Genomic DNA, 27990 nt, shown 5'->3' on the forward strand with positions numbered 1-27990 from the left:
GCCGCAGGACAGGCACAGGATATGGTGTCAGGGGACACCTCCCTGTGGCTCAGAGAATCCTCTTAAAACTTTTTTGCCTTTAAACAGGGAACTGGTCCATGTTAACACCAGCCAGAAAATTAAACTACAAATAAGCCACTCCTAATCTTAAACTTCAAATAAGCCACTCCCCTTCCCCCCACCCCTATCTGGTAAGAGAGAGACAAAAGCAGAGGCTGTGGGTTGAGGTAATTTAGTGAAAGCAAAGAGCAAAAATGTTAATAACAAAAGTATACAAAAAGAGATGCTTTACCCACAAGAGATGGTCACCACCTCAACTTCGTTCAGGTGGCCACTGGCAGAAAGACAAGATGGCAGACATTCCCTGTAGGTCATGTGCACGTGCTCCCCTGTGACAAGGACAAGATGGCCTTGCCAAGGACAAGCTGTTCCAGTGCTGCCAGCTCCATATGTTTTTCCAGACAAGGACAAGGTGGCAACCATTCCCACACACTATGTAGCCCCCAGGACAAAAGCAAGATGGTGGGGGAGGCTCCCACAGCTAACATTTCCTACCCCTGAGCCCGAGACAATGGAGAACAGTGATGGACAATTTATCGAACAGGAGGTAACACATGAAAGGTCTTAATCAGAGTTACTTACAACACAGTATGAAACAGAAGAACTACCAGTAGATTATATAAAACAGTGCATGATATCAAGGTACCTATATTAAAACTAGCAAAAGAAATACTCAGCCCACAGAGGAATAACCACAAAGCAGGAGTTCTAAGTAGAAATTCCACGTTTCCAGGAAAATGTGCAGATTTCTGCTTTGTGAAAGTTTGATGTAGCTTATATAGTTTGTACATGTAGGTGCCTGTCAGTCAGAAATCCAGTTTCTCTTTCCAGATCTTATAGACGACTGAGAGAGAGACAGGGAGAGAGAGACTGATTCATGATCAGAATCCAAATTTACTGTGAGCTATGTATGCTTATATACCATTTTTAGGAAGACTAGTAATTCTTTACTACATTCGTTGGGTTAAACATCACACAGACAAACTTAACATTTCTACTTAGTTCAGACTTCTTTCCTGTCGCCAGTCTTGATCCTATCTTCTTGTAATCTTCAAAGCTCTGTTTGCTTTTGCCAAGGCATCTTGATTATCAAACTACATGTGCTAATCAAATATCAGCTTCCATAAGAGCTCACTTCCACAGAAAGATGCTTATTGTCAGCTGGGAGATGCCAGACCAATGGTAATCCCATGCTGTCAAAATAACTCACTACAAGACAGCTTTGTCTGGTTTGAGTTAACTCACCAGTAAACAAGCAACAGATAAGATGACATGGAGGTGAGATGCTCTGCTACATGACTTTTCACATACAAGTGTCCAGTGATTTTCTTCCTCCCCATTTGTCCATTACTGTTGCTCAGAAAGTCACATTTCCATGTGGCTGTTAGTGTAACTCAAGGGGGCAGGTGGAGGAACTCTGTTCTTTAATCACCAGTCTCAGTAGTATCTGTGTGCAGAGGACTATTTTCTTCCTGTATGTTAAGGTGTCCATATGACTCCTCTCTTCCTTTTTTTCTAGACAAGATAAAAATACTTGTAAGAACTACTGATGTGTAAAATTAATCCCCTAGTGGGAACAGAACAAGACACATTCACTATAAAGATAAGTCAGCATTTCCCATTTTAGCATTATCTGAGTAAAATAAGCATCCACACAACAGTGCAGAAACATTCCTGTTTTTTCCATCTTTTTGTCCATCAATATAACCAGAGCTGAGTTAACCTGTAAACTGTTCCACTGCCTCTGATTACAATATGCTTGAGGGCTCAACAGGTCTGAAGATAACTTAATCTTGCTCAAATTGTTTAGACAACTGCATCTCAAAGTATATTATCATCTCTAAAGCATGTTACAACTGTTTAATAAGCTGCATGTAAGTGAATATGTAAAGAGAAAAATGAAAAAAGACTGAGGCATAATCATCTCAGAGCTTTCTTTCTCGTGTTTTTGCTGTACCTCACGGTACCCATCATAAAATGTCACCTGAAGCTTATCAAATCCAGACTGTGACAAAACCTTCAGACACAGGGAATTTGAAGGTAAATCTCTCCATGGATACGGTCAAGCACAGAAGGATGGACTAAGAACTAAAGTTTGGACTTTCAAGGATACTCACTTAAATTCCAGAGGAAAGAGACAAAATACTCTAAGACAGAGCAAACCTATTAGAAACACATGAGAATAAAATGCATCCACTTGAAGATGATGTACTCCAGTAAAGAGGAGAGGTATGCACAGAGATGAGGTCAGGGACCATACGGTTCTAAGGATCTCCTACACAAAGCAATTTAGTATCACTTTTGAAACAGAGGTTTTGAAAAGCTTTGACATTGGATACAATTAAACAGTAATTTGGACCCTAATGAAGGTCAGGTATGAGCATTGTTTGAGAAACTTCGCATTTAGTTTTGGATTCTTTTTGGTCTTAAAGACAAGTGAGAAAATTCAGCAATTCAATCTTTCTTTTAGCAAGTTATTGGAAAACATTTGTAACCAACAAATAAGGGAGGTAACAAACTCTTTCATCCTTTTGTAAAGCACAGAACAGCATCTGATCAAAGACTTGTTGACATTGTTACAACCAAAATACTATTGCAGAGATGCACCACAGAGGGCCTTCAGACTAAGAAAATAGCAAAAATGAGCACAATTTATTTATGCTGAAACTTCCTATATTTTCAGTCTTTTTTGTTGTGCGTTAACCCATGAAAATCAAATTTACATTTTGGTCAAACATTCAAGGTCTAGATTTAGGTATTTCCCTTCAATTTGAGTTGGGGGTCCATTTTGAGGAGGTGGTCAATGGGTTTCAATCTCCCACTGCCAGAATCACCTTCCCCCATTTATTGCTCAGTTCTTTTGACTTCACTCCTGGTGGTTCTTGTCCAGACAGCCCGTTCACATTGGGATTGTCTTTGTTTTTCCTAAAACAAAAGATCAGCCTAGCAAACAATGCTAACAGTGTGGTTGTTTAATCACAACAGTCTAGCTACAGCTACGGATTACCAGTTTTTTTACAAAGTTGCAAAGTTTGGCTCAAACCCTCATTCAAATCTTGAGGGGCTTGTTATCAACAGTACCTTAAAAATAATTACTCTAATGTTTGTACATACCTTGAGATAGTAAAGTAGTGCCACTGTTAAAATCACTGCTGCCACTACGATCACAATTATCAAGGGGTTACCTGAATTTTCTTTAAAAACACAAATACAAAACAGAAGTGCTTTATATCACAAATATTCACTATTGTTCAATAAATATATCAAAGTGATGATTTTTTTATTTATAATCTAAAAGGCATGATTTAGGGAGAAAGAAACATTAAAAGGAAACTGAGACAAGAACAACAATGTTCAAGTTACTTGACTCATACTGTAAGATTTTGAAGTGATACTTTACTGACTTAAGTGTGAATAGCCGAAAGCAGATTATTTTACTTAACTGTGCAGATAGCAAATTCCATGCATGCTCATAGGATAGGATTTGACAACTTCTTAATACAAGTCCCATTTAAAAACAATCAACTGCCCAGTGTGCTAAACACTGTCTCCAGGTATGGTGCTCAGTGCCATAAACAGCACTGCTAATTTACAGTAGAGCATCTCTGTATATGTGATCCAGCCTGGATCATAAATTTCATGACTACTGCTGCAAAATCTTTGCAACTTTAATCAAAAACAATGAAACATTTCTCAGCTTCATAGTGCAACCATGCAATCCAGGTGGACACAAGAAATCCTGAGATGAGTGATAACCATGGATTCCACAGGAGATCAAAGCCCACCTAGAAAAAAAACCTCTGCACAGCACCAGACTGTCAGAATAACTGCATGGTTCTTCTGTCTCAGGCTTTGTTTCTCCTGCTGTGTCTTGTCCAAAGAATTTGAAAAATTCTACATCCTATGGATGTCTGGAAAACTGCTAAAAATAAGAACTGCTAAGACAGCATTTAATCTAGTCATTGCCTTAGCTTGACTCTGTAACCACAATCACACCTATGCTTACATCTTGTCAGTTCCTTTGGAAAAGCAGCTTTAAGCTGCAACCCTTCCTTATGCAGGAGAGATGACTGTAAATTAATCTCTTTTTTCCCCTCAAAAGCTATCTTTCCAGTGGCCTTTGGAAACCCTTCTGATGGCTCAGCAGCTGCTGTGCCATGACTGCTATCCAACATGGTCTAGCCCATTCCTTACTATCTCCAGCTGCTAATCTGTTTTCAGGCTGTGCTGAAAGCCACAAAGGTGCTCATCTGTAGTTATTATCACTTATTCTACCCCCTTTGCTGTTATGCTCCCTCTATTTTTCATGTGTTACTGGCTTGCTTCAAGTTCTCTTCTTTGTTTAGAAGAGGTGCCCTCTATTAGTTCTCAATATTTTAGGTGATTGTTTTTAATTGTGTGAAATGTCTGTGTGCTACTGTTGTATGTGTTACTGACAATGAAATAACTGTAACTAAAATTTCACAGCTGGGAATTTACTGTAGCTCATAAAAACACAGGCATGCATTTAAACATATATATCCCCAGCCCTAAAAAAGGCCTGCTGTGTAGAATTAAAGCTTTGAAAATAACAACTGCGTGCTCTCAACCAGCTTTCTTCTGCAGCCAAACTTATACCACGTGCTGTGGGCTTCCCATCATCTCTCTGTTACATTTAGAGCTATGTTTGCTGTCAGCAGAGCATTTAGGAAAGAATTCTGAGAGCCCTGTTTTGTCCTCAGCTATGAGAGCACTTGGTGGCAATTCAAGGCAGCCACTGATTTTGTAACCTTTGCCACGATAAGCTGGTGACTGAAAAAAATAAACTTCTACTCTTTAAATAAATCCATCTTAGCTACTAACTTTTCTTCTCCCTGAGCCAACAAAAACATGTATCTCTTCCACCCAACTGTACCAATCACACCAGGATGTTTTTCTCAGTATTTTACAAATTTCTGGCTTTTTGGCTGTACATTGTCCTAACTGGTCCTCATCCTCTGACAGGGAAGGAGTGGAAACTTACCGACATGCAAAGTGCTCACAGTAAGTTTTGAGTAGAGAGGTGTTGAAATATTGCACAGATATTCTCCGCTATCGTCTGCAGTAAGACGATCCAACATCAGTGAAAAGTTAGTTTTGTTAATCCGGACTCGAGGCTGGTGAGAGTGAGATGTGCCATTGAAGGAGGCCAGGACTGAGGTCACTGCATTTCTGTGTAATGTCCAGACCACACTGAAACCATCAGTGTTTGCAATGTCATTGTCATGTTCACAAGGAATTACGGTGTAACCTCCTGCCTCTTTACACAGGTGATCTGAAACAGATAAAGAACTCTCTGCACCTTTTTTGGAAAATACTGCAAAGATTATTTAGACATTTTCTGATTTTTTTCCGAGGTTTGATACTACCATGAACAAATACAAAAACATATTTCGTTACATTGATATCATATTGAAATATCACAGTGTATTTCTAGAGCCATCTGAAGATTTTTAAAACAAACCTATCTTACACTAAAAAATCTGACTGGTACTGACAATATTTATGAAAATACTTTTTTTTTTAAATTTGACTATTTTTCCTCTAATTGAGGGGCTCATTAATAGAAGTGATTCAGTCTAGTCTAGGTTACTGTGTAAAACAGCATGAAATTCCACATGCTGGGAGCTGAGAGAAAATGCAACTGATCACATACCTGCACATCTGAAGCAAAAGGATAAAACACAACATAATTTAACTAAAATAACAGAAAGATTGTATGTAGTTGGAAATAACTTTCATCTATGGTGGACTTGAGTATTTTACTTCTCTATATTGAACATTTAACAATTAATGAATAGCTTTTAAAAAACAGGAAAGGGAAGAAAGTGGCAGGTAAGTGGAATTAACATCTAATATATAAAATACTAATACAAGACAAATTAACATCATACCACAAGTATTGATTTGACAGCAGTAGTGGCTGGCAGTCAGCTGGAGAGGAAGATAATAGATTATTTTGACATGGTATAACTATACTTGATTTCTGTGGGGGGCGGTTTAATGAACAGAAATGTGGGGCTGAAAAACTGTGGAGACAAAGAAACCAAAATTGTACCCCACACTGCTATTATAGAAACAAAAGAAAAGCAGTTGGTTTTCAAAATGTTCTACTGAGAGGTTAGATGGATGCAGGTAAATGCAAATAAATATGTAATGAAATGTACCTTTTTCTCTTGTGGATCAGAAGCATAGCTAAAAAAACAGTCACAGTGCAATTGTTAGCTACTATGATGCCATACTTGAAACTTTCCATATTGTAAACTATTCCATGTAAATTAAAAACTGCACTCTTTTTCTGGAGCTTATGCAGTAGGTTAGGAACTGAGAGTGTCTGGGTACACTTCTGGGGGGTAATCAGGGCGATGGAAGCATCCATGCACATCTCACAAGAGAACTGCTCTTGCACTGCTCTTCCTTCAATTAAAAATATTTCCTAAGAAACAGGAGAGGCTGAAAAGCACCAGTTATTTACTTGAACTGAATTTCCAATGAATTTCAGGAGGAAGACAAAGCAGAGTTGAAATTTCATCGCCCTGCTTTTCCTTAACTAACAAAATAAGCTGCTGTTTGCTAAAATGCAAACTGTTTGCTGCTCTCCATTCCCATGCACCCCAGCACTCAGACTTAAGGATGAATTAACTTAATTACTTAAGGATGAGTGTGAAGAGAAGTACAATGAAAGGATCAAATAGTACCAGTAAAAGTCTGGCAAAAGGTGGAAAATGGACAGAGTAAAGATACACAGCTAAAACAGCAGGCAAACTTTCACCTCCCTCACAGAACCTGCATAATTCTCTAAGGTTTCCATGTATTTTGTCCATTAGGCACAATTCTTTTATTGATAGAGGGTAAAGTTTGTTTATTAGGCACCTCTTAAAATATGAAACTTATATAAAAAATATGTTAAGAGTAAAGGTAACTTACAGAAGGGTGAGCTAGCCCCTCTTGTTCCTACTACTTGGAATTAATTTGTAATGCTGCCTTGTAATCCCAATAAATGCATTTCAAAGAGAAAGGTATATCCTTTTGCACTGTCCCATATCCATGTTGTCCTACTGCAGAAAGACTGTCTTGAGTTTGACTCCAAAGCCAGCTGTGAAATTCAGTCGCAATGCAAGAAGTGATTTCATTCCTACCTGGCATCATCTTCCATTCAGCAGCCCACACTTCATGATGGAAATGAATATGACAGTAGTAAGTATTTGTTGTGTTTATTATGTCCTTGTCACTTCTAATAGAATAGAAAATTCCATTCCTGGTTTCCTCCCGATCTGTCTCTTGGATGGATACATTGCCTTGTACCCAAGATATATTGGGTGCTGAATACGTGAGAAAGGCATAGCACTTCAGTCTCCTATCTGTGTTTGTCTTTTGGTATTCCAGTGCATAAGAAGAAGGAGCTGTAGATGGAAAAAAAAAAATCCTACTACTTACAAAACAGTTTTCAACTTGAAGTGATTGCTCTTTTGAAATACCATTGAGGAGAATAAATATAGCTGAGAACAAAACAATCTGTGTTTGATTTCAGAAGAAAGCACAGCTACTTAAAATGTCAAGATTTGTATTGTTCTAAGAAGCCACATTATGTGTAATACGTAATTACCCCTTAGAAATCAGGGTGCAGTAGGTTATGAAAACAAGTGCTGCACTAAAATTTTCCAATCCATGTTACAACATTTCACCAGACTAAAAAACATTGCTTCATAACACCATCAGGCCCAAAAGGTGCTCTGCTGGGTTGGAGGACTTTGATTCTATGGGAGAAACAACACAAGGAAATCTGTTGGTGCCATCCCATTTGCAGTGGTGCAAACTAAGGGGTTTTGATGTCTTACTGACCTCTTACACGTAGCAGCACTTTCACTTCTGTTCGATATTGTGTTGTTCCCACGTAGCAGGTGTAAGAGCCCTCATCAGTCATGGTCAGGTTACTAAGTTTCAAGGAGGCATTTCCACTAGGGATGTCTTCATGGAAAAGGTGTGTTCTGCCTCTATAATGTGAATCTTGCTCTTCGATCTGATCCTTCTGTTGGTAGTAACTGTGCACGTTTTTGTTCTCTTTGATCCAGTGAATTACTTCATCATGCCCACGTGGGAAACTACAAGGGAGGATGCAATCCTTGGAAAACAGCCCTGTTACTTCTACCTGTTCTGTAAAACCTAAAGCCCATAAGTACAAATGAATAAATTTAGTCCAATCTACAAGTATATTTCTGCCCTTCTTTACCACTGACAAAAAAAATGCTCTTGCAGGTGTGCCAACATTTCTTTCATGGCTTTTCTGTCACATGAGTCTCTTGGGACAGCAAGGGTGTCTATACAGGTTAATCAGGATTATGACACAGAGCTCTGCTCTTTGAACTTCTAATCAGTTTATGTAGAAATCCCAAGTAAGCACCTATATATTCTATTTATTCAAATCAGCACACTGCCACCTTACCACTTGAGCACCAAATGTGTTTCCACACCTTGAACCACATCTTTTCCACCTTAGACTTTAAAAGTCTTTTGAGCTGCAGCTTCCTAGGTGTTCAAACATTCACAGTTCCATGCTGCAATGTTCCATGTTACCAACCACCCCCCTGCATAGTGCCAAGCAATTGTACCATCACAGGAAAGAAAGATATGGCACTGCAACTGATGGGAGGGACAGAACGTCTTGAAACAGCTTTGTCACCACAGGCAGCATCAGGAAGCCCTGTCCCATAAGGTGTGCATTCCAAAAATTCACAGAAGTGGTAGCATGTAATTTCTGTCAACATTTAACTTAGGCCTTCTTGGCATATAAGAGCAGTTTAAAATTAATCTTTAAAAAACTGACTGCATTGACTTAGCATTGTCACATCGACCTTCTTGGCCAAGGTCAGACAACCTGTTAGACAGGTAGTGAGTGCCCAGGGGCAGCTGCCTTCTCAGACATTCTTATGCCCTCTCCTGCTCAACTGGCAGAACAATCCAAATGACTTTTCCTTAGTCTTCTCAACGCAAAGTCAGCCAATTTGCTACAAACTATTTCAGTCTGAGCTGAAAAGCACTGCCTACTGAGCCCTGGGGCAGAAACATTGGGAGGGAGCAGTCTGGGGGCTCAATGTGCCCAATAGCCACAGCCATCCATACAGCCACCTGACAAACAGTCTTTTGCTTCAGAAGTGTTTTACATTACCCAAAACTGATTCTTTACCATTAATAAACAGTGTTCGAATTCATTAACTCTCCTTAATAAAAATTAGTAATAATGGCATTCTTTATTATTTTTCAGCTAAAACCTACCCCAAAGTGTAGCACTGATGAGAAATAAATAGATCATAAGGGCTGGTATGTTCTGTCCTTTCATTTCTTCATTGGTTCATGGATTCATACCTAACTGGCAAAATAAAAGCAGGGGAAGAAAACCTGTTTAAATGCCCATATCATATAATTTCCTTTCTACAGCCTGCTGCAAACAACCATCGCGATTGGTAGCTCCTCAGTGTACCTTCCTCTGTGACCTCTTTGAGAGCAGATATGCAGATTGAAATATCCCCCTTTCAAATAAAATTTATTCATTTCTTAGTAAAAAGATTCTGATTAATTCCTTTTCAATGCAACTTGAGAACAATACATTTCAAGCATACACACACTTACGGGGACTGAGAAATACCAGATTTTAATTTTAACCAACAAGCAAACAAGAAAAAACAAACATGTAAAATTCTCAAAAACAGATGTTAACCACATTCTCCTAAAATCTCCTACCTGCCCCAATGATATAGGGTTTCTAGAATTTCCTCAGTGAATCTTCAGAGGATTTCCTGTAGTAAAAACAGAGAAGTAATTGTCTGCCTGCCCACAATTAAACCCTTACAACCTAAATGCTAATTTCATACTTCAGTTGTTGAGAAATGCTGCCAATGGAGGAAAGTTTCCACAATTTCTCTCCCTGTTGATCTGTGCCTCTCTCCAGCTGCACTGAGCGCCCCACCCGCATGGCACAGGGCTCAAGTAACTAACATGCGAGTGCTGTCCCGCGAAGAGAAGCAGCTGTTCCTACAGTGAGATCTACGATCCGACACACGCGGAGATTTCACACCTTTTGAGCTCCTTTCTTCGGGCTTAAAAAACCCCTTTTCTCTTAACCACTTCCTTTGCCTGGCAAACCCAAAACTCCTGCGGGCTGTAAGAGTGGAAATGAGCGAGCAATACGATTTAAAGATATGGTTTGAAGCAGTCACGATGCGGCAATTCTGTTACGGGATAGGGCGCAGGAGCCTGGCACGGGGAGCGAGCTCAGATCTCCGCGGGCTCAGGAGAACAAGAACGTAAGGCAAAAGTTAACCATGACACTCTTCTCAAAAAGCTGGTCGCCCGAAACAAGAAGTAAGTGCCTAGTAGGTTAGGCACCTAGTAGCTGCCTTCAGCGTTAGGTAATTATTTTCTAGCAATATTTTAGCAGTGAGTCATTCTCTCCTGGACAATTCAAGACTTGTGTGTGCCATCTGGTTTCCAGCAGAACAGAACTACTCAAGTATTTTCGGGAAGACAAAGAAAATGCAGGAGGAAGTGGCAAGAAGGGGTGTCTCCCCTCAGTGACCTTTGGCTGGTGCTAGAAGGACACAGGTGAGGTGTGCCTCGCATTCCCGGAATCATTTCGGTTGGAAAAGACTTCCGAGACCATCGAGTCCAACCCTCGACTGAATGAATTTCTCAAGTAGACCGTGGCATTAAGTGACACGTCCAGTCGTTTGTTCAACGCTTTCAGGGATGGCGACATCCCTGGGCAGCTCATTGCAATGCTTGAAAACCCCTTCAGTGAAAAAATTCCTCCCAGTATCCCCTCTAAATGTACCCTGGAGTGGCTTGAGGATATGTCCTCAGTCCTGTTACTGGTTAACTGGGAGAACAGACCGACCCCGACCTGCTGCAACTTCCTTTCAGCTATAAAGAGCTGTAAAGTGGTAAAGTCTTTCCTGAGCGGCTCCTCACGGCAACTGCACTTCTCAAAGCACCTCCAAGTCCGTCTGGTAGTGAGGCGTCCAGAGCTGGGCGCAGCCCTCGAGGCGCCTCACTACTGCCAAGCACAGTCCCACTCGCAGGTGGGAGACGGAGCTTTCCCACCCGCTGCCTTCCCCAGCCCGCCCCAGGCGCTTCCAGCCGGTACCCGTGGCTAATGCCACAGCCCTCGGCTGCCCGGACTCACTTTTCGGCCCCTCCGGCTGCACAGCACCGCACTCAGCCCGTGACCTACCGCCGCTGCCCGCTCCGCACCTGCACGGAGCGAGGCGTTCCAAAGTCCTCCTCCGGGAAGGAATGAAAGTGTAAAAGTTGACCAATTCCCACAAGCCCAGCTCAGCCGAAACGCTAAGAACTTAGCGCGGCTGCCAACTTCCCAGCGAGCCCCGCCCCCGAGCCCTCGGACGCCGCGATGAGGGCCGTCCCTGTCGCTGTGGCTACGAGTAAAGATGGCCGAGGAAGGCGCTGTGGGCCGGCGCGGGGAGCGGGCTGAGGAAAGCCCGGCGGAGCGCGGCCCCGGCGCGGCTTTTCACATGTTCGTGCTCATGGAGGACCTGCTGGACAAACTAAAGCTGCTGAGCTACGAGGAGGAGGCGCTGCGGCGCCACAACATGCGACCTATCTCCAGGTGCTGCTGGCCCGCGGCTCCTCCCGGCCCTGGCGTGGCCGCGGGCGGGGGGCGGCGGGGCGGAATTCCTGCGAAGGGATCCCTGCGGCTGTCAGAGCCTAGCGGAGGAATGCGGGGTGGCATCCGCGCGGCAGGATGCCTGGCCCAAGGGAAAACCAGCGGGTCGCAAAGCTTCCCGTGTGAGCTGGAAGCTTTCAAAATGCGAGGCCCAGCGAAAGGCTGAGATGCGATAGATACGTACTCCCTTGACCTTCCCCGCAGGTACTGGATATCTGCATGCCAGGGTACCTGTGCAAGAAGTAATTCTACCTGTTCCGCAAAAAATAGCTCTGCCTAAGTTTTAAGGTATTCTGAATAACCCCAAATATCTTGAATTCAGAATAGCTGTTCCTGGGATGTGTATATTTTTTGACCCTTTAACCCTTTACAAAGAGGGTCTTGGACCCATTCGATGGTGACGCTGGGGTTTTGTATCCAGTACATACTTGTTTCATATATAATGTTTTTTATGTCTTTTTTAAAAATTATGGTGGGGGACAGGAAGCCTGGGAGACAGGACCAATGTACTTCCAATATCCATCTGCCCAAATAACTTTTAAACCTGTCTGTCAATTTCAGCCAGGCTCCACAGCAGGGTTGAAAGTTAAGGGTTGTAGAATTAAGCTTTTTATAAGCAACAGTGTGGTAAGGGAGTTATTCCAAGTTACTCCCTTTTTGAGAAGGAGGCTCAAGTATGATCACAGTGGCTGTAAGTTGGTTTTAACCTGCTCTTGAACCATTGGAATGTTTGGAGCAGGGCAGCAAACCTTTCTGTACCTTAGTGAGTAGCTGTGTCGGTACAGGGAAGCGTTTGGTTCCCAGTATCCAGTGTGCATGTAACTTACACTTTGGTGGAAATAATTGACTGTGGTCTGGTTTTATGGACTGAATTCTTGTTTGGTCCACATATTTTAATTAGGTGTGGTCCGCGTCAGATCCAGTTTTCATTGCTCTCCAAAGCACTGTATGTAAGGTGGAGGATTACTTCAAAACATGCTCCTGATCGGAGCTGAATTTTCAGCTATAGGTACACTATCCTCTTGCATCTTTTGAGGCAAGTGTGGGGAACTTGACATCCAAATCTGGTATTGATTATTAACTTACTCAAAGGTGGAAATAAGCAAGATGGGTGTAGAAAACTTGGTCTGTTGTGGTTATGTGTGAAACTAGGCGTCCTGAATTTAGTTCAGATGAGTTGCTCAGTGAGAAGAGTGCTCTGTAGCCTATGCTTACCTCCTATGAAGTTGTAAGAGCTTCAGAAGCTCACAGTATGTACCATGTGTCCCGTTTTTAAACAGGCACTACTTTGCACTGCCCACCAATCCCGGTGAGCAGTTCTTCATGTTCTGCACGCTCGCCGCTTGGCTGATCAGCAAAGCGGGACATCCCTTCGAGGAGCCGCAGGAGTGCGACGACCCCAACGCCGTGATTTCAAATGTGCTCTCAGAGCTGCGGTCCTTTGTGAGTTCTCTCTTCCCAAGTGTGTTGCAATCACCTGCATTCCCTTCAGAAATAACATCAGTCACAAGCTGCTCTCCTGCTGGGTCTGGTCCCAAGGACTGGACAGAACTTTTCCGAGCTGTTTGCACTAAGTCACTTAGTTAATTGGAAGTTTACATAGGCTGTACCTACTTGCTGATTTTTTTAGTGCTACAAAAATAGTCTTGTAAATTATTCCAGTTAGTTTTGTTCTACAGTCTGTAAAATGGATTAAGCCAGGCTTACCTTTTGCAGTGCCACATATGTTGCTCATTTATAGTAGCATAATTTTCAGGGATTATATCTGGAAGGCTTACACAATTTGTGGTCCTGCCCCTGCCAAATCCAATGACTTAATTTGTAGTGTAGGAAATGGTTTAGAATTTAGTGTTCGTGGTTTTTTTGTTGTTGTTTTTTGGGGTTTTTTTTTTGTTAAGGAGTAAAAGGTTGTACAAACTACCAGGAACTACTGAGATTTTTATTTATTTAGTTATTTAGTTATTTATTTAATTAGAAAAAAAAAAAGAAGTAAAAAAACCAAACCCCAATGGTCAGGAGAATATATCAACTGACAAGAAATATGACCTTACGGAAGATTGTACTCTGGTGCATCTGTGAATAATGTTAAGCGCACTGTCCTGTAAAGGAGTTAAACCATAACAAACTACTATGTTTATTCTGCATGACAGCAATAAATTAAAATATTTTATAAATAAGATCTGGAGCAAACAGGGCACTGTTGAAAAGTTGGTAGTTAAGTCTCAGTACTTGAGTTTATAACTGTTCTTACCTTGCCTTGTCACTTGTGGCTTCTGTCTCTTCTGCTCCCTGGTAGTATCCCATTACCACGTGCTAAAAGATTTCTACACTGCATCTGTTCCTTGGCTTTGTCTGCTTTTCCTTCTGTTGCCTCACTGGGGCTGCATAGGAGAAGAATGGAAGTTGTCAGTAATAAAATCTTAATACACAAGGAACACTTTCTTTTTAGTGTACAAAAACTTTGGGTTGTTAGGCCATTGGTAAACAGGCTGTCTATTTATTTTAGGGAAGGCCTGTGGATTTTCCTCCGTCAAAATTAAAGACAGGCTGCGGAGAGCAAGTGTGCTATGTTCTTGACTGTTTAGCTGAAGAAGCCTTGAAACACACTGGGTTTAGCTGGAAAAGGTACCATACATTTCTAAGCATCCTCCATTATCCATTGTTTTACATCAAACAGATGTAATTTGTTGTGGTAAAATAAAACATAGGAATGACTAAAAACATTTTACTTGACGTTGCATGAGCTGGAAAATTCAACTAGGCTTGAAGCAGGGCAACCAATTCATTCCTAATGCAATTTCACACAACTGGCCTGTTACCAGCAAGGCTGAGTTTGGACCATTATAGACTTAGCTAATCAAGGTTTAACTGATGACTTCTTTTTTTTTTTTTTTGTTAATTCCCTACACATAACTCCTTGTTAATCTGATATTTGAGTTGAAACATTCAATGTCCTTTTAGATTCTATCAATCAGTAATAAATTCCTGGAGTTATGCACAGTATGATCATGTTACAAGTAGACTAGAGTAATTTTATTTAATCTGAAGGAAATTTTAGGACAAACTAGATGACAGATAATCTCAAGTATATGAAAGTGTCTTTAAAAGTGTTCTTTATTTCATTCTGTTCCTCTGATGGGTTTTGAAATGGATATAGCAAAGTAATTTCTACCTTGGAAATATTTTACTATTACTTTCCTTTAGTACACAAATTCCAATGTAGACTGAAAACAAGCCTATGGTGACTTGCACTTGAATTTTAAGAGCTTAGACCAATAGAGAAAAGCCCCAGAATTTACTTCCTACATGCCTTTGTAATGTGAATGTACTGTACTGCCTTTACTTTCAAGACAGTCCAAGGTGAACAAGACTTTCAAGGTTGAGTGTTATTTATTTAAGTTGTGAAAAACTAATCACTGTTTAGGTATGTTCCACATCATCTGTTTTTCTCATGAAATATTTTGTTTGCAGAGGTATTTACAGTTTATTGTGTTTAAAAGCTCTGCTGTTCTTTGAATTAATTTCAGGCCAGCATACCCAACAGAAGAGCCAGAAGAAGAAGAAATAACAGAAGATGATGACGCAGAATTAACACTAAGTAGATTGGAAGATGATGTTGCAGTAGGTTTATTAGATTGGTTTTGATTATATTGGTATTGGTCAACTATGAGGAAGTTTTTATTCACTGTTCATTTTATTTGGCTTTGTTTAAGAAGTCTTTTTAATGAGCTGTTCAAGTTTTTTCCTGCAACTCCATTCCTGCATTGTCAGATTCTCTCAAGACAGAGCGTATGTTCTTATGTGCAGTGGAATCGAACTATGCATTAAAAACACAGAGATTCAGAATTGTTTCTTTTCTACTGATAAATCTCCTCTTGATGTTAAACTAAAGGGTTAAAATAGGAAAACAGTCAGCTGTCTGCTCTTTCCTGTATCTTGTTAAGGTCTAAGCTGCTTAAGTTGGGAAGTGGGGATGAAACAGTTAACTAAAGCACAGTTGAAATCCTTCAAAGAACCTCTGGGTTTGCTCTCAGGTATTGTCCTAGGCCATGATTTTCACAACTAATGAGTTCTGTTAGCTCTTTGGAATGTATGTGTGTTAATAAAACCACTGAGGTGTTATTCCTTTACTAGGTATTACATTACCAGGAAGTTTACACCAAAAGGATACTCATTTTTTAGAGCCCCTAGTGGTTATGCAGGGATTAATTACATGCCAGTGTAATTTTTTTTTGCCCAGTTTGTTGTTGCTGCCAGTGTATTGATATTAGCTGTATCCATAATTGAATTCAGCAGTGTTTCCAGCAGTTAAATGTGAATGATGAGATTCATTGATTGTTCTTTGGTTTTGATTCTTTTGAATAGAAATTATGAGGCTGGCAGAGACAAGCCTGGTTCTGTAAATCTTGGGGAATGGGATAGCATGCATCAGGTGGCCAGCAGTAGGTAGGGAGGCTAGATGTGCAAGGAAGTCTGCACAGTTTGGTTTCTCAGTTATGATAACCAGTTGTCTTGTTCTGGTGGTATGTTCTTTTAAATGCTGCACAAATATGTATTGTCCATTTAGCAAAAGATAGTCTCAATCTAGTCTTAATCTCCTGCAAGTATTCAGGGGACTTGGGGTCAAACATGCCAGAAGAAAATAGTAGTCCCTGTTAGTTAAGAAGTGGGTAAAGTAGAGGAAAGAGGAATAAACTCCACGGTCTTCACTGAGTATGGAAGGATTTTACCCTTAGACCTGTGTTAGTAGAGCTTTTGTAATTTGTTTAGAAAGGAGGTGGATGATAAAATTTCACTTTGGAAATTTTGGAAAAATTTTGGTGGAAAAGACAGTCAAGAGGGGGACAAGGTGTATAAGGGTGAAGTTTAGGGGTAATAAAATGACAGATGAAATATAGAATAGATAAATGAAGGTTAATGCACAGAAAAAGCATCATTTATGGGTGATGGCTCTCAGCTGATTGTAGTCACGGAAGGAGGAAATTTTGAGACTATAACATTTATAGAGTATGTGAGCAGAGCGTGTGGTCTCATGCGCAAGAAAAAATCAATTGCCTCAATTTCAGTTGTGTTATTCTGCACACTGAGGATCATTCTGTAACTCCAAATATTTAGTGCAAACAACATCTTGAAAACTGTGTTGGGGTCTGGTTGTGGTTTGGTTTTTGTTGTGATGGGGTTTTATTTTTAAGGTAGAGCTTTAAGAAATACACTGAAAAATACAATTACCATACAACTATTGATAATGGGCCATTTGATGTCAGAGGCCTTAGGTTTAGGGTTTGGGGTTTGTCAGTCGGTTGGTTTATTTTTGTAATACTGTGGCACTCTGAAGGAAATGTGTGGTAGCTTTGATCTTTAGCTTGCCCCAGGTATTATGTCTCTTCATAGGCTCCATATCATAAATTCTCCATGTCTTGTTTTGTTCAGAAATATGGAATTTAATACTCTTTGGTTTGTGCTCCTGCAAAATAAAATTATGGAGAAAGATTGTGCAATACTTACTGAAGCTTTACTTTGAAACTTCTCTTAAGGAAGAAGAGTCAGACAACGAAGAAAATTGTATTGACCTGAATGTTTTAAAGGCACAAACGTACAGATCAGTAAGTTGTTACCCATCAGTCCTCTCTTGAGAGATTTTTACATTTATTAAGTCTAAAAATCCTTGTATAGTCTTTACTTGAAAAAATACCCCATCTGAAATGAATAAGATATTATATATTAATATTATTTTGCAAGAACAATGTGCAGCCAGTTTCTAAACTGATGTCACTGAAGGGCTGCTGGGAACATTTGCAAGAATTTTTTTGCAGAGACTTCTAGCAAAACATGGTATTAGTTTCATGAGTATATTTTAACTCCACATACACCATCTCTGAGATGTATTTCTTAATATAGACATTTAATTGTTTTCAGTTTTAAGGAAGAAGATATACTTATTTCTTTATTAATTCAAAGAAAGCCATTAAAGAAATCTGTTTCATCTGTAGTTTAGAGCATTCTGGATATAAATATTTTTATAATATTAACACTGCAAACCATTATAGTGATTTCTAACAGTTGTCACTGTGCATAACAATGGTATTTTGTGTATAAACTTTGTGATTTTTACACAGAACATGAATGATACTGCAAAGCAAGAAGAGATTTTACAGTCTACAATAGATGCAGCAGAGTGGAATCTGGAAGTGGAACGTGTGCTTCCACAGCTGAAAGTCACAGTCAGGACTGACAATAAGGTATGGAAGGATGGATTTGTCCATGTACAGATGGTGATTAAAATGTGATTTCCGTCGATGCTGTTTACTTTCTGTTTGCAGTTGTTGTCTTTGGTCATGCAAAGACCTGTGAGTTATGGGCTCTCCATTGTCTGAACCTTTGTCAGTTACTTTGACCCTAGAAGCAATAATATAAAATATAAAATAATAGAAGTATCTCAGTAAGGTGCTTTTTCAGTATTATTTTTTTCTGCTGCTTACAAGGCACCTTATTCCTATATATTTATTCAGTGGTGATTTTTTTCAGTCCTCTAACATTTCTAGTGTATTCACACTTCTAAAAAATTACATCCTCAGTTTAACAATTATCAAAACATCTTTTCAGAGGACAGCTGATGGTCTTACCTTTCAACTCTCCTGTTTTTCAACCGTGTGAAAGGCTGATTGTATGGAATTCCTCTTGGCGAACTTTACATGACAGTCAAGTAGGGCTGTACCCCGGTCTAGTCATCCTGAACTCTCCTTATGTTTAGTGAAAAGAAGTGAGCACTTTTTCAACTGCTTTTGCTCACCATATCCTGGTAACTGTCTCAGGGTGAAATTCATCCATCATATCTTAGAACTGTGTATTTCTCTTCATAGTCAATTTCAAGGAGTCTAGAATGAGCAGCTTAAAAGCATTTGTCTTTGGCAAGTCCAGACCTAGGACCTTCTCTTGGCATTGCCATAAGCATTCTTTCTAGGAGATTGTGTAGCACACACAGATCAGTGCAGTATTGAAATTGTCCATTTGCAGTGACCCAGGTAGCTGGGGTGTTGGAGCAATCTTCAACACTGATAGAGCAATACAATACATACACATGAATACAATGAAAGATAATTATCTTGCCAAAAATAGGGGAAACCTTCAACTGTCTGCTGAGCTGCTTGCGTGTCTTACACCATACTGCATTTTTCTGTGTGAAGAATTGCCTGGCTCGACCCACTCTGCTGTGATCCTCAGTAAGCCCATCTGTTGCAGAGAACATGATGTTTAAGTCTCACACTGAGGAATTAAAACTTAATAAAGACATACATGAAAAATTAAAGCCACTGTAGGATCTGAGGTTTACTAGCTTCCAGCTTAATGCACCATCTCTTGGCCTTAAGGAATATGTCAAAATGAACATGAAAAGAGGATTATTCTTCTTCTAGCTTCTTTCAGAAATAATTGGAGAGAAGTGTTTCACCTTTATGCATTCTGCCAGAAAACATCATATTCTGTTTCCTAAGCTGTGCATGTAAACATAGTACCAGGAGAGTATTAATGGTTTAATCAATGGCACTAGGAAGTAGAACTTACTGTAAAGTCCTGGACAGAGGTGGGTGTTGGTTGTGTGCCTGTTGTTTTTATTTAAACTCCAAAGTTTGGCAAATCGTGAACAATTGTCACCAAACCAGTAAGAGCTCATGAGTCTCCTGCAAACCTGAAACACAACGTAAGCAAATTTTCTGTAGTGGCTCATTACTTGGTATGCTGTGCCAATTCACAGCACCTTTTCTCAGCCCCCAGCCCTGAGTCCATGTATGTTTCCTATGATATTGAAGCTGGAAATAATTTTCTTCCTTTTAGTTATATCCCGTTATCAAAACCAAGTTATGGTATTTCTGCCTCTTTCATTTCTTTCCATTCTTCTCCTGGTAACAGTAAAGACTAAAATAGAAGGGAAAGAACAGATAGACCAGAACTGGTAGGTTCTGGTAGCACTCATTTTGTATAAGAATAAGCTGAACCAGTGCAGCTACAATCAATATTTTTAGTATTTGTGCCCAAAGTGGTTTCTAAAAGAAATAGTTCCATGAAGATTAGACTCTAAAAAGCATAGCTACTGTGTATCAGTGGGGATGTCTATGTTTGTTTATGGATCTGAGTGTCACATGTGACATTCAGGAGATTTATAAATTGTGTCACATTGAGCCAGTGCCCCTGGCTATGAACATGGCAGTGGCTGGATGATACATGGCAATAGTATAAAAGAGAACTGACCCTGCTTTGCATACTTGCTGTTGTTTAGTAACCAGAGAAGGATAAAAGTTGTAATTACCTTACCTGTGTTTTAATTTGTGATGTCTTTTTTAGGATTGGAGGATTCATGTAGATCAGATGCATCAGCATAAGGATGGAATTGACTCTTCTTTGAAAGAAACTAGAGTATGTCTTGCATGTAGAGAATGTTTTACTTATCTGTCAGCATTTTTATTTTCTCTTTTATTTGATATGCATTAAGAACTATTGATTTTTTTTCTTAATTTTATTTATGCTCTTGCTGTAAAATTAAAAAGGTAAAGATATTACAGCGATCATTAAGGACAGTGCTGGTGGCAAAATACCTTGTGGGAAACAGTTGTATGTGTGAGGATTAATGGGGAGATCAGGGTCCAGTAATGAATGCATTACTGTAAGTACATTCTGCCTACAGAGGACAAAATAGAAAAATACAATCAGAAGGTGCTGTTAAAAACCCCAAAATACTCTCAAATACTGTTGCTAGAGTAACTTACTGGCATTGACATTTGTAATTAATTGAGGAGGGGAGAGCAGTGAAGCAGTAAAGACTGAAATACGTGCAAAAGAGGTGGGCAAACAAGAACACATTTGGAATAATTTTTTGTTGGCTAAACACAGTATTTCTATACTATTTTTTTCTCTCTCTGTAGGCTTCCATAGCCTTTCTTAACTACAGCACCATTTTGATACTCTTTGCATACTGTCTGTATACTGTCAACCCACAGAATGTGATTTTTTAGGGTTACCTTGACAAACTCCACAATGAAATCAGCAGAACACTGGAAAAGATCAATAGCAGGGAAAAGTACATCAACAATCAGTTGGAGCACTTGGTTCAAGAATACCGTTCAGCACAAGCCTTGCTGAGTGAGGTATTGCTGATCTTTTCTTGTTGCCTTCTCCAGTATTAACTTGCTTATAAATGAGGGTAGAGGCAAAGACGAGATAGAGTGAGCTATCTATGAATTCTGCTCTTGGATATAAAGCAGGGGAAATGTTGATTGGCTGTCAAATTGTGTTCTTCCTAAGCTAAACTAGCAATTTTTATTCAACTGTTCTGCAGGGGAAAATAGATGGTTTTGCCTGAGTATTATGTATAGCTGTTGCCAGTCTTGAGCAGCTAGTAAATTGCTAGTTCTGCTTTCCCTGTGAAGTTCACACATCTGTCAGGAGGGAAAAAACTACAGTCTCAGTCCAGCATTCATCCCTTAGATTGAGTACTGGTGCTAATATGCACAAAGATCTCTGATTACTTCTTTGCTTCATTTAGTTTTTATGCCAGTAGTGTTGTCTGAGAAGTTTTTTGATCCCCTGTCTAGGAGATGTTATAGCCTGCCTTTTGGCAAGCCCTCCTGGTTGTGGTCATGCCGACAATAATGCTGACAGAATTTGATCTCTGTACCTTTGTTTGCCTTTTTGTTAAGGTATCTTCAATATAATAATTTCCTGTTGATGAAGTATTATTCTGGATTTCAGTATTCAATCCTTTCTGTATTATGGCAGATTTTCTTCATGTTTATTTCCTCATGTAAATGATTAGAAAACATAGCTCTTATCAAGTGTGTATTTAGATTATTTACTGCTTTACGGGCTTTGTGGGAGAGTTTCTGGAATTGGAAAATATGAGAGCAAGTCTTGAAGTTTTCTCTGAGCTATCTGCATATATCTCTTCAACTCTTCATTACAGTGAAGACATGTTTCTTTCCAGGCTAAAGAGAAGTACCAGGAGGGAAGTGGAGGAGTAACTGAAAGGATTAGAGTGCTTTCTGAGGTAAAACACATCTTATTTTAAAACAGTCTTCAGAGAGTTGGGATTTAGTGATTGCATTTTAATGAAACCAGTTCTTTTTGATTTGTTTTCTCATGTTAAAGATTATTCTTTGTTTGGGATAGGTGATCTAATCCAGTCCCTAAATTTTAAATCCAGGCTGGCATTGATTTTTAACTCTTGAAATGTGAGCTCAGTTTGTAAATGAAGGTAAATGTTCTGTATTTTATAACCTGTGTCCCTAGAATTATGGGAGATTATAAGTCATGCCCATAAATTCTTTGGAAGAAGAAAATCTTAACTCTTACTTTTAGTTAAAATTAACAATTTGAATTTATCTTCTAGGCACTTAAAAGCAATATTTGACTAAATAGTAATTTTTTCCATGCATCAAATTATCTTATTACCTAAATCTGGTTTTCTGTTGTGGATTTTCTTTTTCCTTTTTATTGGTGCTCTGCCAAATTTTAATAAACATCTCCTGTCTCCTAACTGCCTCCCAATGTTGAGTTTCATGGCATTTCATTTAGAATTACAGCCCGATTTCCAAATGCTTCCATTTTTTATCCACTTCAGAAATTTTTTAAATGTCTCTGTTTGGGTTTTAGAAACCAACTTTATTAACAATAAAGTCTCAGGAATAGTTGCATAAAATAAGTCACACAGTAAGAATGTGTCAGAAATGTGCAACAAGTCTGAGGTATTTTAGAACAGAATATAATACTTGAGTTGGAAGGGACCTGCAGTGATCACCAAGTGCAGCTGCAGTAGGTAATACAGCAGTTTAATGTGAGTTTTCTAGCAAAGATTGCTGAATGTGTAAATTCTGCAGAAATAGAGCTACTTCTATTTCACTCTCAAGGACGTAAGTTTGAAAAAGTATTTTGTGATGACTTTAGATTTACAGTGTGTGCCTTGGGAGCTGATTGACTTATAAGTAATGGTGAATATGTTACTAGCTGACATCCTTCAAACTACTTAGGTGCATCTCTGAGGTAAACCAGACACACTGGATGTCAGGTCTGCAATCAGACCTCAGCCCACCTGGCAATACCATTACCACTGCAGGCATGCACTAACAATGCAGCAGTGATTCCTTTTTGTTGCTGAAAAGGCTTATTGAAGCCTTAATGAAGGGCTATTTTCACATTTTAGGCAAGAATACTGAATTACTGCCTTGGCTATACTTTAGAATCATATATTTGCTTTTTTTCATTGCCTACAAAGGCAAACAGGTTGCTAGACAGTGTTGAAATGCACTTTGTTCTTCATATGTGGATTTTACATACCTGTGCCAGTACCTTCTTTTGCTGCAGTGCTGTTTCTCAGGTTTACAGTGTAACATGCTGAAATCCTGATGCTTGGGCATCAGAAGGGCAGGGAGCATGGCTATTTGATGAATATTGATTTGTAGGGATACTGATTCCTTTGTTCTTCCATCCAGCATCACATTGAAACACTTACATTGTTGTTTTTATCGGGGATGCATAGATTTGCAGTAACACCATGGTGTTTGGTCAAATTGTTGCTCTTTTTTTCTGTAATTTTTTACAACATTAATTTAGTTAAATTAAAAATTTCTGAATGTTTGAAAATTTGTTCTTTATATAACAGGTAAGATAGATTAGTTAATTTTTTAACTAAAGCAGTTATTCAGCAGAGACTTTTTAAAAATTTGATATTCATCTAGTTTAATTAAGAAAAAAATCTATTTTAAGGTTACAGAAGCATTAGAGAAAGTAAAGCAGGAAACAGAAGAGAAAGGAAGCAGTATGACTGATGGTGGTAAGTATGCTTTTGCTTCAGACAACACACCCTTTTTCTTAGTGACAGTTTCATGATATGTACTTCATTAATATAAGAATAAGAGCAATTACAAGGAGCAAAATCCTATTAATGGGGCGAGGGATTAGAAACAAAATGTAGGGCGCAAAACACTTTAATAGCTTCTCACAGGTAAGATTTTCACACCCTGCTGAAGGTGTCTTCAGTTCTCTACCAAACCTCAAGTCAGGTATGGGGGTATGGCTTTCAGCTGAGCAAAACACATCATTGAAAAACCTGTCTTAATGTTGACGCGCATTTTTATGAAGCTGTTAGATGTCAAGAAGACAGCAAAATTGTCATTGCCTATTTCTGTGTTTAAAGTGTTTTGCATATTAAAAGTGATATATCAGTACAATCATGTCTTTAGAGCAGAACACCCTTTTGTTCATTGAACTGTTCAATTTTAAGGAGTGAATTACAGCAAACAATGCTTTTGTGTTAGGTGGCTGACAGAGTTGTACTGTTTATCTTTTTTTTGGACAGCTCCTCTTGTGAAGATTAAACAGGCCTTAACAAAATTGAGGCAAGAAACCATTCAGATGGACATACAGATTGGTGTGATGGAACACACATTGCTCCAGTCAAAGCTGAAAGAGAAATCCAATATGACTAGAGATATGCATGCAGCAGTGATTCCAGAAGCCACAGTCAGTGCCTATTAAAATTGATTTGATCTGACTCGGTTTGCCCAAAATGCAGTTTTCTACCATTTGCTTTTTTGTGAGTTCAGAGGTTTTGTTTTTGTTGGGGTAGGAGGAAGTTTTTTTTTTCCTGTTCCTTTTGAATAAGATGCTTTTTAAAAGATGCACTTTTTAAGAAGTAACATGCACACTTCAGACTCAAGAGGGAGCCATGTTTAGTTTTGTGCTGTTAAGATTTACTGCATATTTCTTCCAGATATACTAATAAATTCTTGTTAGTAAAGATGTCTCTGTTTCTTTGGAGAATGTTGCATAGTATGAAAGTCTACAGAATGATGCTTACAGCCTGTAATCTTAATACTCTCCAGTGCTAAAAGGAAATTTCTTGCAAAGGACTTGAAGGTAAAGCATCTGTCATTGCCACTTACATATATTTAGATAAAGTGTTTAATTGATGGTACTGAAATAATACAGCATTACCCTTTCAAACAGGCTGGGTCAAAACTGGTATCAGGTGCAAGACTCCTCTAACAGCAGCAACAATATCAAAATCTATATAAGAACAAAGAAGGTGAAAAGTATTGTTTGGAAATTATTCTTGGCTTTCTAATTTTTTTCTACATGCCATCACTGTTTCAGAATCACTTTATATTAGCATTGGGTCAAATGCTGCTTTCATTTATAGTATTTAGAAGAGCTCTGTGGACATAATGTGGGTTATTCTTGTTTTCTGTTCTTGTGTCAGAACACCCACTTTTGATTTCTGTGAAGGAAAAATGTTGCCAAATCTAGTTGAGTAATACAGAATGAGAAGAAAAATGTAGGAGGAAGGGGTTGGGAATGTAATGGCAACAGGGAGCTTGCTTTGTCTTAGTAGATGTGTAGGTAGGGAGTGATTCTAGATGTTAGTGGTAATGAAGGAGTATGGACCAAAGAAATAACCTTATTAAAGTACTAGTACATCCTTTTGGTTCTGGTTGGTCATGAGCCATGAATGATGTTAGTACAATTCCAGTGGCATTAAATTCCTTGCCTAATTTCTGCAGGCTATGTCATTCATCTGACAAATAATTTCTCTCCTTTAAAGGTGAGCAGTATTTTGCAGAATCAGTGGATCAGTTCTGTGTCTGAAAGTCAAGATACTTGATACAGTCAGTACTATGAGCCAGTGTAAGTATGTTGTGCTTCAGTATTTCATTTGCCAAAAAGAAAAAGCCCTAAACCTATTGGATTTTAGTAAGTGAAAGCTTTCTGCAAATGTCGACTCTCACAATTTACCTGTGCAAGATACTGCTGCAAATCTCTATGAATCACACTGGAAATTGGTTTCCAGCTCCTTTTGCTGCCTACCTATATCCTCCCACATTCAGCTGAAATTAGAAAAGTTATTATTCATGTTCTCTTTGTTAGGTGCTGTTGCTACTGCATATTTACTTCAACAGCGGCTTTACTTCAACTTAATATTTTGCATTGCCTGCAAAGCGGCTCACTGATGCTTTTGGATTGCAATGTTGTGTTGTATAAATGCTGTTTATGTAAATGCTTTTCTCAAAAAAACTCCTCCTTCATGCTAATATAACAAACATGATTAATCAAACCTTTTCCTTATGAACTGAGCCTCTTATTGTATTAGAAGTGAATCTGTTAAGACAAGCATGGCCAAAAATCCTCTAATGTGACAAGAATCTCCTGAAGAAAAGCCTCCTTTGTGCCGAAGTAATTCTAAAATATCGTGCTAATGATCTGGAAATTATCTACATTATTTTTAAGGGTACTGTCTGAAACTGCCTTCATTTAAGTAGAACATTTCTGTCACTATCTCAGGAGTGATATGTGGCCTTTAATTGTCATGTGGCAAAGAGTGGCATTTGAGACTGTAAAATCACTTGACCCTGCTGTGAAGGCAGCCTTACTGATTCAGCAAGTGGCCTTCCTTAAAAGCAGAGGAGAGCAGTGAGGCCTGTCACAAGCAGCCTGAAAGGCCCTTCTAGAGAAGCAAAGATCCGTGTAATTATTCCACTGCTGAATCAGTGCAGGAAGCAGAAGCCACATTAAAATTAAATCACTTGGTTCACGTTACTTCCTTCACTGCTCATTATCTATGCAGTGTCAGAACAGAAGACCAGCAAAACAAAGATGATTCTAAGTTAGTAGGATGCATATAAAGCTGTTCTATAAAAGAGTCTCTCTTCATCTGGAGAGGATTTAGGAAAGAAAGACTATTTGCAAGAGTTAACTTTTGTATCCAGCTGTCCTCTTCCAAGGTCTCTTAAGATTTTCAGTTCTCTGGAACATCAGCATGGAGGCAAAGTGTCACTGTCAGATTGTACCTAGAAGCCAAGTAGAAGCAGCACATAGACAGACCCAGAAGTCATGCAGAGAGAAAGGAGGAGCTTCTTTTGCTCACTTTGGTTAGAGAAGCTGTGGGTTTTGTCCTTGCTGTGAGGACTGCAATAGTTCAGTCTTGTATGTGGCCCTGGTATGAGCTGGCACTTGGCTCTTGGAAACATTGAGGAAGGCTCATCAGTAGCCAGTTCACTCTCCTGCATGTACTCCTCAAAGTTGCAGGAAAGGAACACTTGCAGCGTATTACTTCTTAGGGTTTCTTTAGCTCTGAAATACCTCTGAGCCTCATAACATGACCCAATGTCTTATTTCCCTGTCTTTTGTTTAGGCTAGGATGTAAGTGCCCTGCTGGGAACTGGAAATAGCCTTAGTGCTAGGTAGTCTATTAGAAGTGCTGTTTATTGGCCATTTAGGATATTTGAGACTGATTACATGCATTACCTTTTTACTTTAATAAGTATAATACCCCGCTCCCCATTCTCTTCTAATGTCAGATAGCATGGATTGCTGTGCTGATAAAATGTGCAAAGGACTGTTTTTTTACCTTTTAATCCATTTCTTTCAGACAACCTCCTATAGACTTGGTGACTTAACACTGAAATTGCAAGAGTTTAGAAGTGGCTTTCAATCATATGCTGAGAATTCATTGTTTCAGCACTGAGACACATTAATCATTTGAACTTACATTGCTGGGTGCTGTGCAGGAAGATGAATGAGTTCACATGAGGTTGAGAAATGACTGTTATAAACAACTCCCAGATCTGGTTAAAATATTCTCACTCCTGTCTGCTGATGGCGTTAAAGGCCTTCCCCTCTTCACCCACACAAAAGAGGAACTTCAGGGAATTTTTTTTCTTGAAAGGGAAAACATTTATGTCCACCTACTATTAAACTTTGCCATTTTTTTTGCAGTACAGCTCTACTGTGCACTACAACATACAAGAAAATCACTGTATTGCTAATTGTAAGTTACAGTAAGAGCAAGTAAGTCATCTGTGCATGACCTATAAAAAAAACTAAGCATAAACGAAGAGTCTGTGTGTGCGAACATTTCCAGCTTCTGTGCTCTTTGAATTTTGCATCCAGATTTTGCATCCTGGGCTTCTCTCCAAGTTTGACAAATGTTAATTAGAAAAAGAAGGAGTCGGTTGATGCTGTGCTGCCACGCTGGCCGCGTGCCCGCGCGGGGATGTCAATGCTGCAGTGTACCCCACAAGGCAGCTGCACGTGCATGCGCACAGGCCTGCGCGCACGCCGGCCTCTCCCGGGGCTGGAACCAGCAGCACAACAGCATACCTCTGAAAAGCCTGGCCTGCTTCCTGCAGCCTCACTGCTTTCCATTTGTTCGCGGATGGATTTGTGTTTTAGGAAATAGTTGGGTGATACCT

General features: G+C 39.4%; 2 protein-coding genes across 4 annotated transcripts; one reads left to right on the forward strand and one right to left on the reverse strand.

Annotated features, from left to right (window-relative positions):
- Positions 1 to 216: 216 nt before the first annotated feature.
- HHLA2 (HHLA2 member of B7 family) lies at positions 217 to 13029 on the reverse strand. The gene is made up of 6 exons (XM_062515423.1): positions 12971 to 13029; positions 7921 to 8180; positions 7218 to 7481; positions 5063 to 5353; positions 3175 to 3254; positions 217 to 1575 (listed from the first exon to the last, which is right to left on the reverse strand). The coding sequence occupies exons 2-6, from the start codon at positions 8000 to 8002 to the stop codon at positions 1540 to 1542; spliced, it is 753 nt and encodes a 250-aa protein (XP_062371407.1). The 5' UTR covers positions 8003 to 8180; positions 12971 to 13029; the 3' UTR covers positions 217 to 1539.
- On the forward strand, positions 11520 to 27971 carry IFT57 (intraflagellar transport 57). 3 transcript variants are annotated; one of them, XM_062515413.1, is made up of 13 exons: positions 11520 to 11698; positions 13036 to 13198; positions 14262 to 14380; positions 15283 to 15376; positions 17290 to 17358; positions 17872 to 17994; positions 20093 to 20164; positions 20761 to 20892; positions 21729 to 21791; positions 23507 to 23573; positions 24099 to 24262; positions 25344 to 25426; positions 27168 to 27188. In XM_062515413.1, exons 1-12 carry the CDS (start codon positions 11520 to 11522, stop codon positions 25401 to 25403), a joined length of 1305 nt encoding a protein of 434 aa, XP_062371397.1. In that variant the 3' UTR covers positions 25404 to 25426; positions 27168 to 27188. The 3 variants fall into 3 exon arrangements, with proteins under 3 accessions (XP_062371397.1, XP_062371396.1, XP_062371398.1); XM_062515412.1 differs by having other exon boundaries at positions 25344 to 27971; XM_062515414.1 differs by lacking the exon at positions 11520 to 11698 and adding an exon at positions 11869 to 12043 and having other exon boundaries at positions 25344 to 27971.
- The last annotated feature ends 19 nt before the right edge of the window (positions 27972 to 27990 follow it).

The sequence above is a fragment of the Cinclus cinclus genome, chromosome 2 (assembly GCF_963662255.1).
Source record: "Cinclus cinclus chromosome 2, bCinCin1.1, whole genome shotgun sequence".
Classification (NCBI taxonomy): domain Eukaryota; kingdom Metazoa; phylum Chordata; class Aves; order Passeriformes; family Cinclidae; genus Cinclus; species Cinclus cinclus.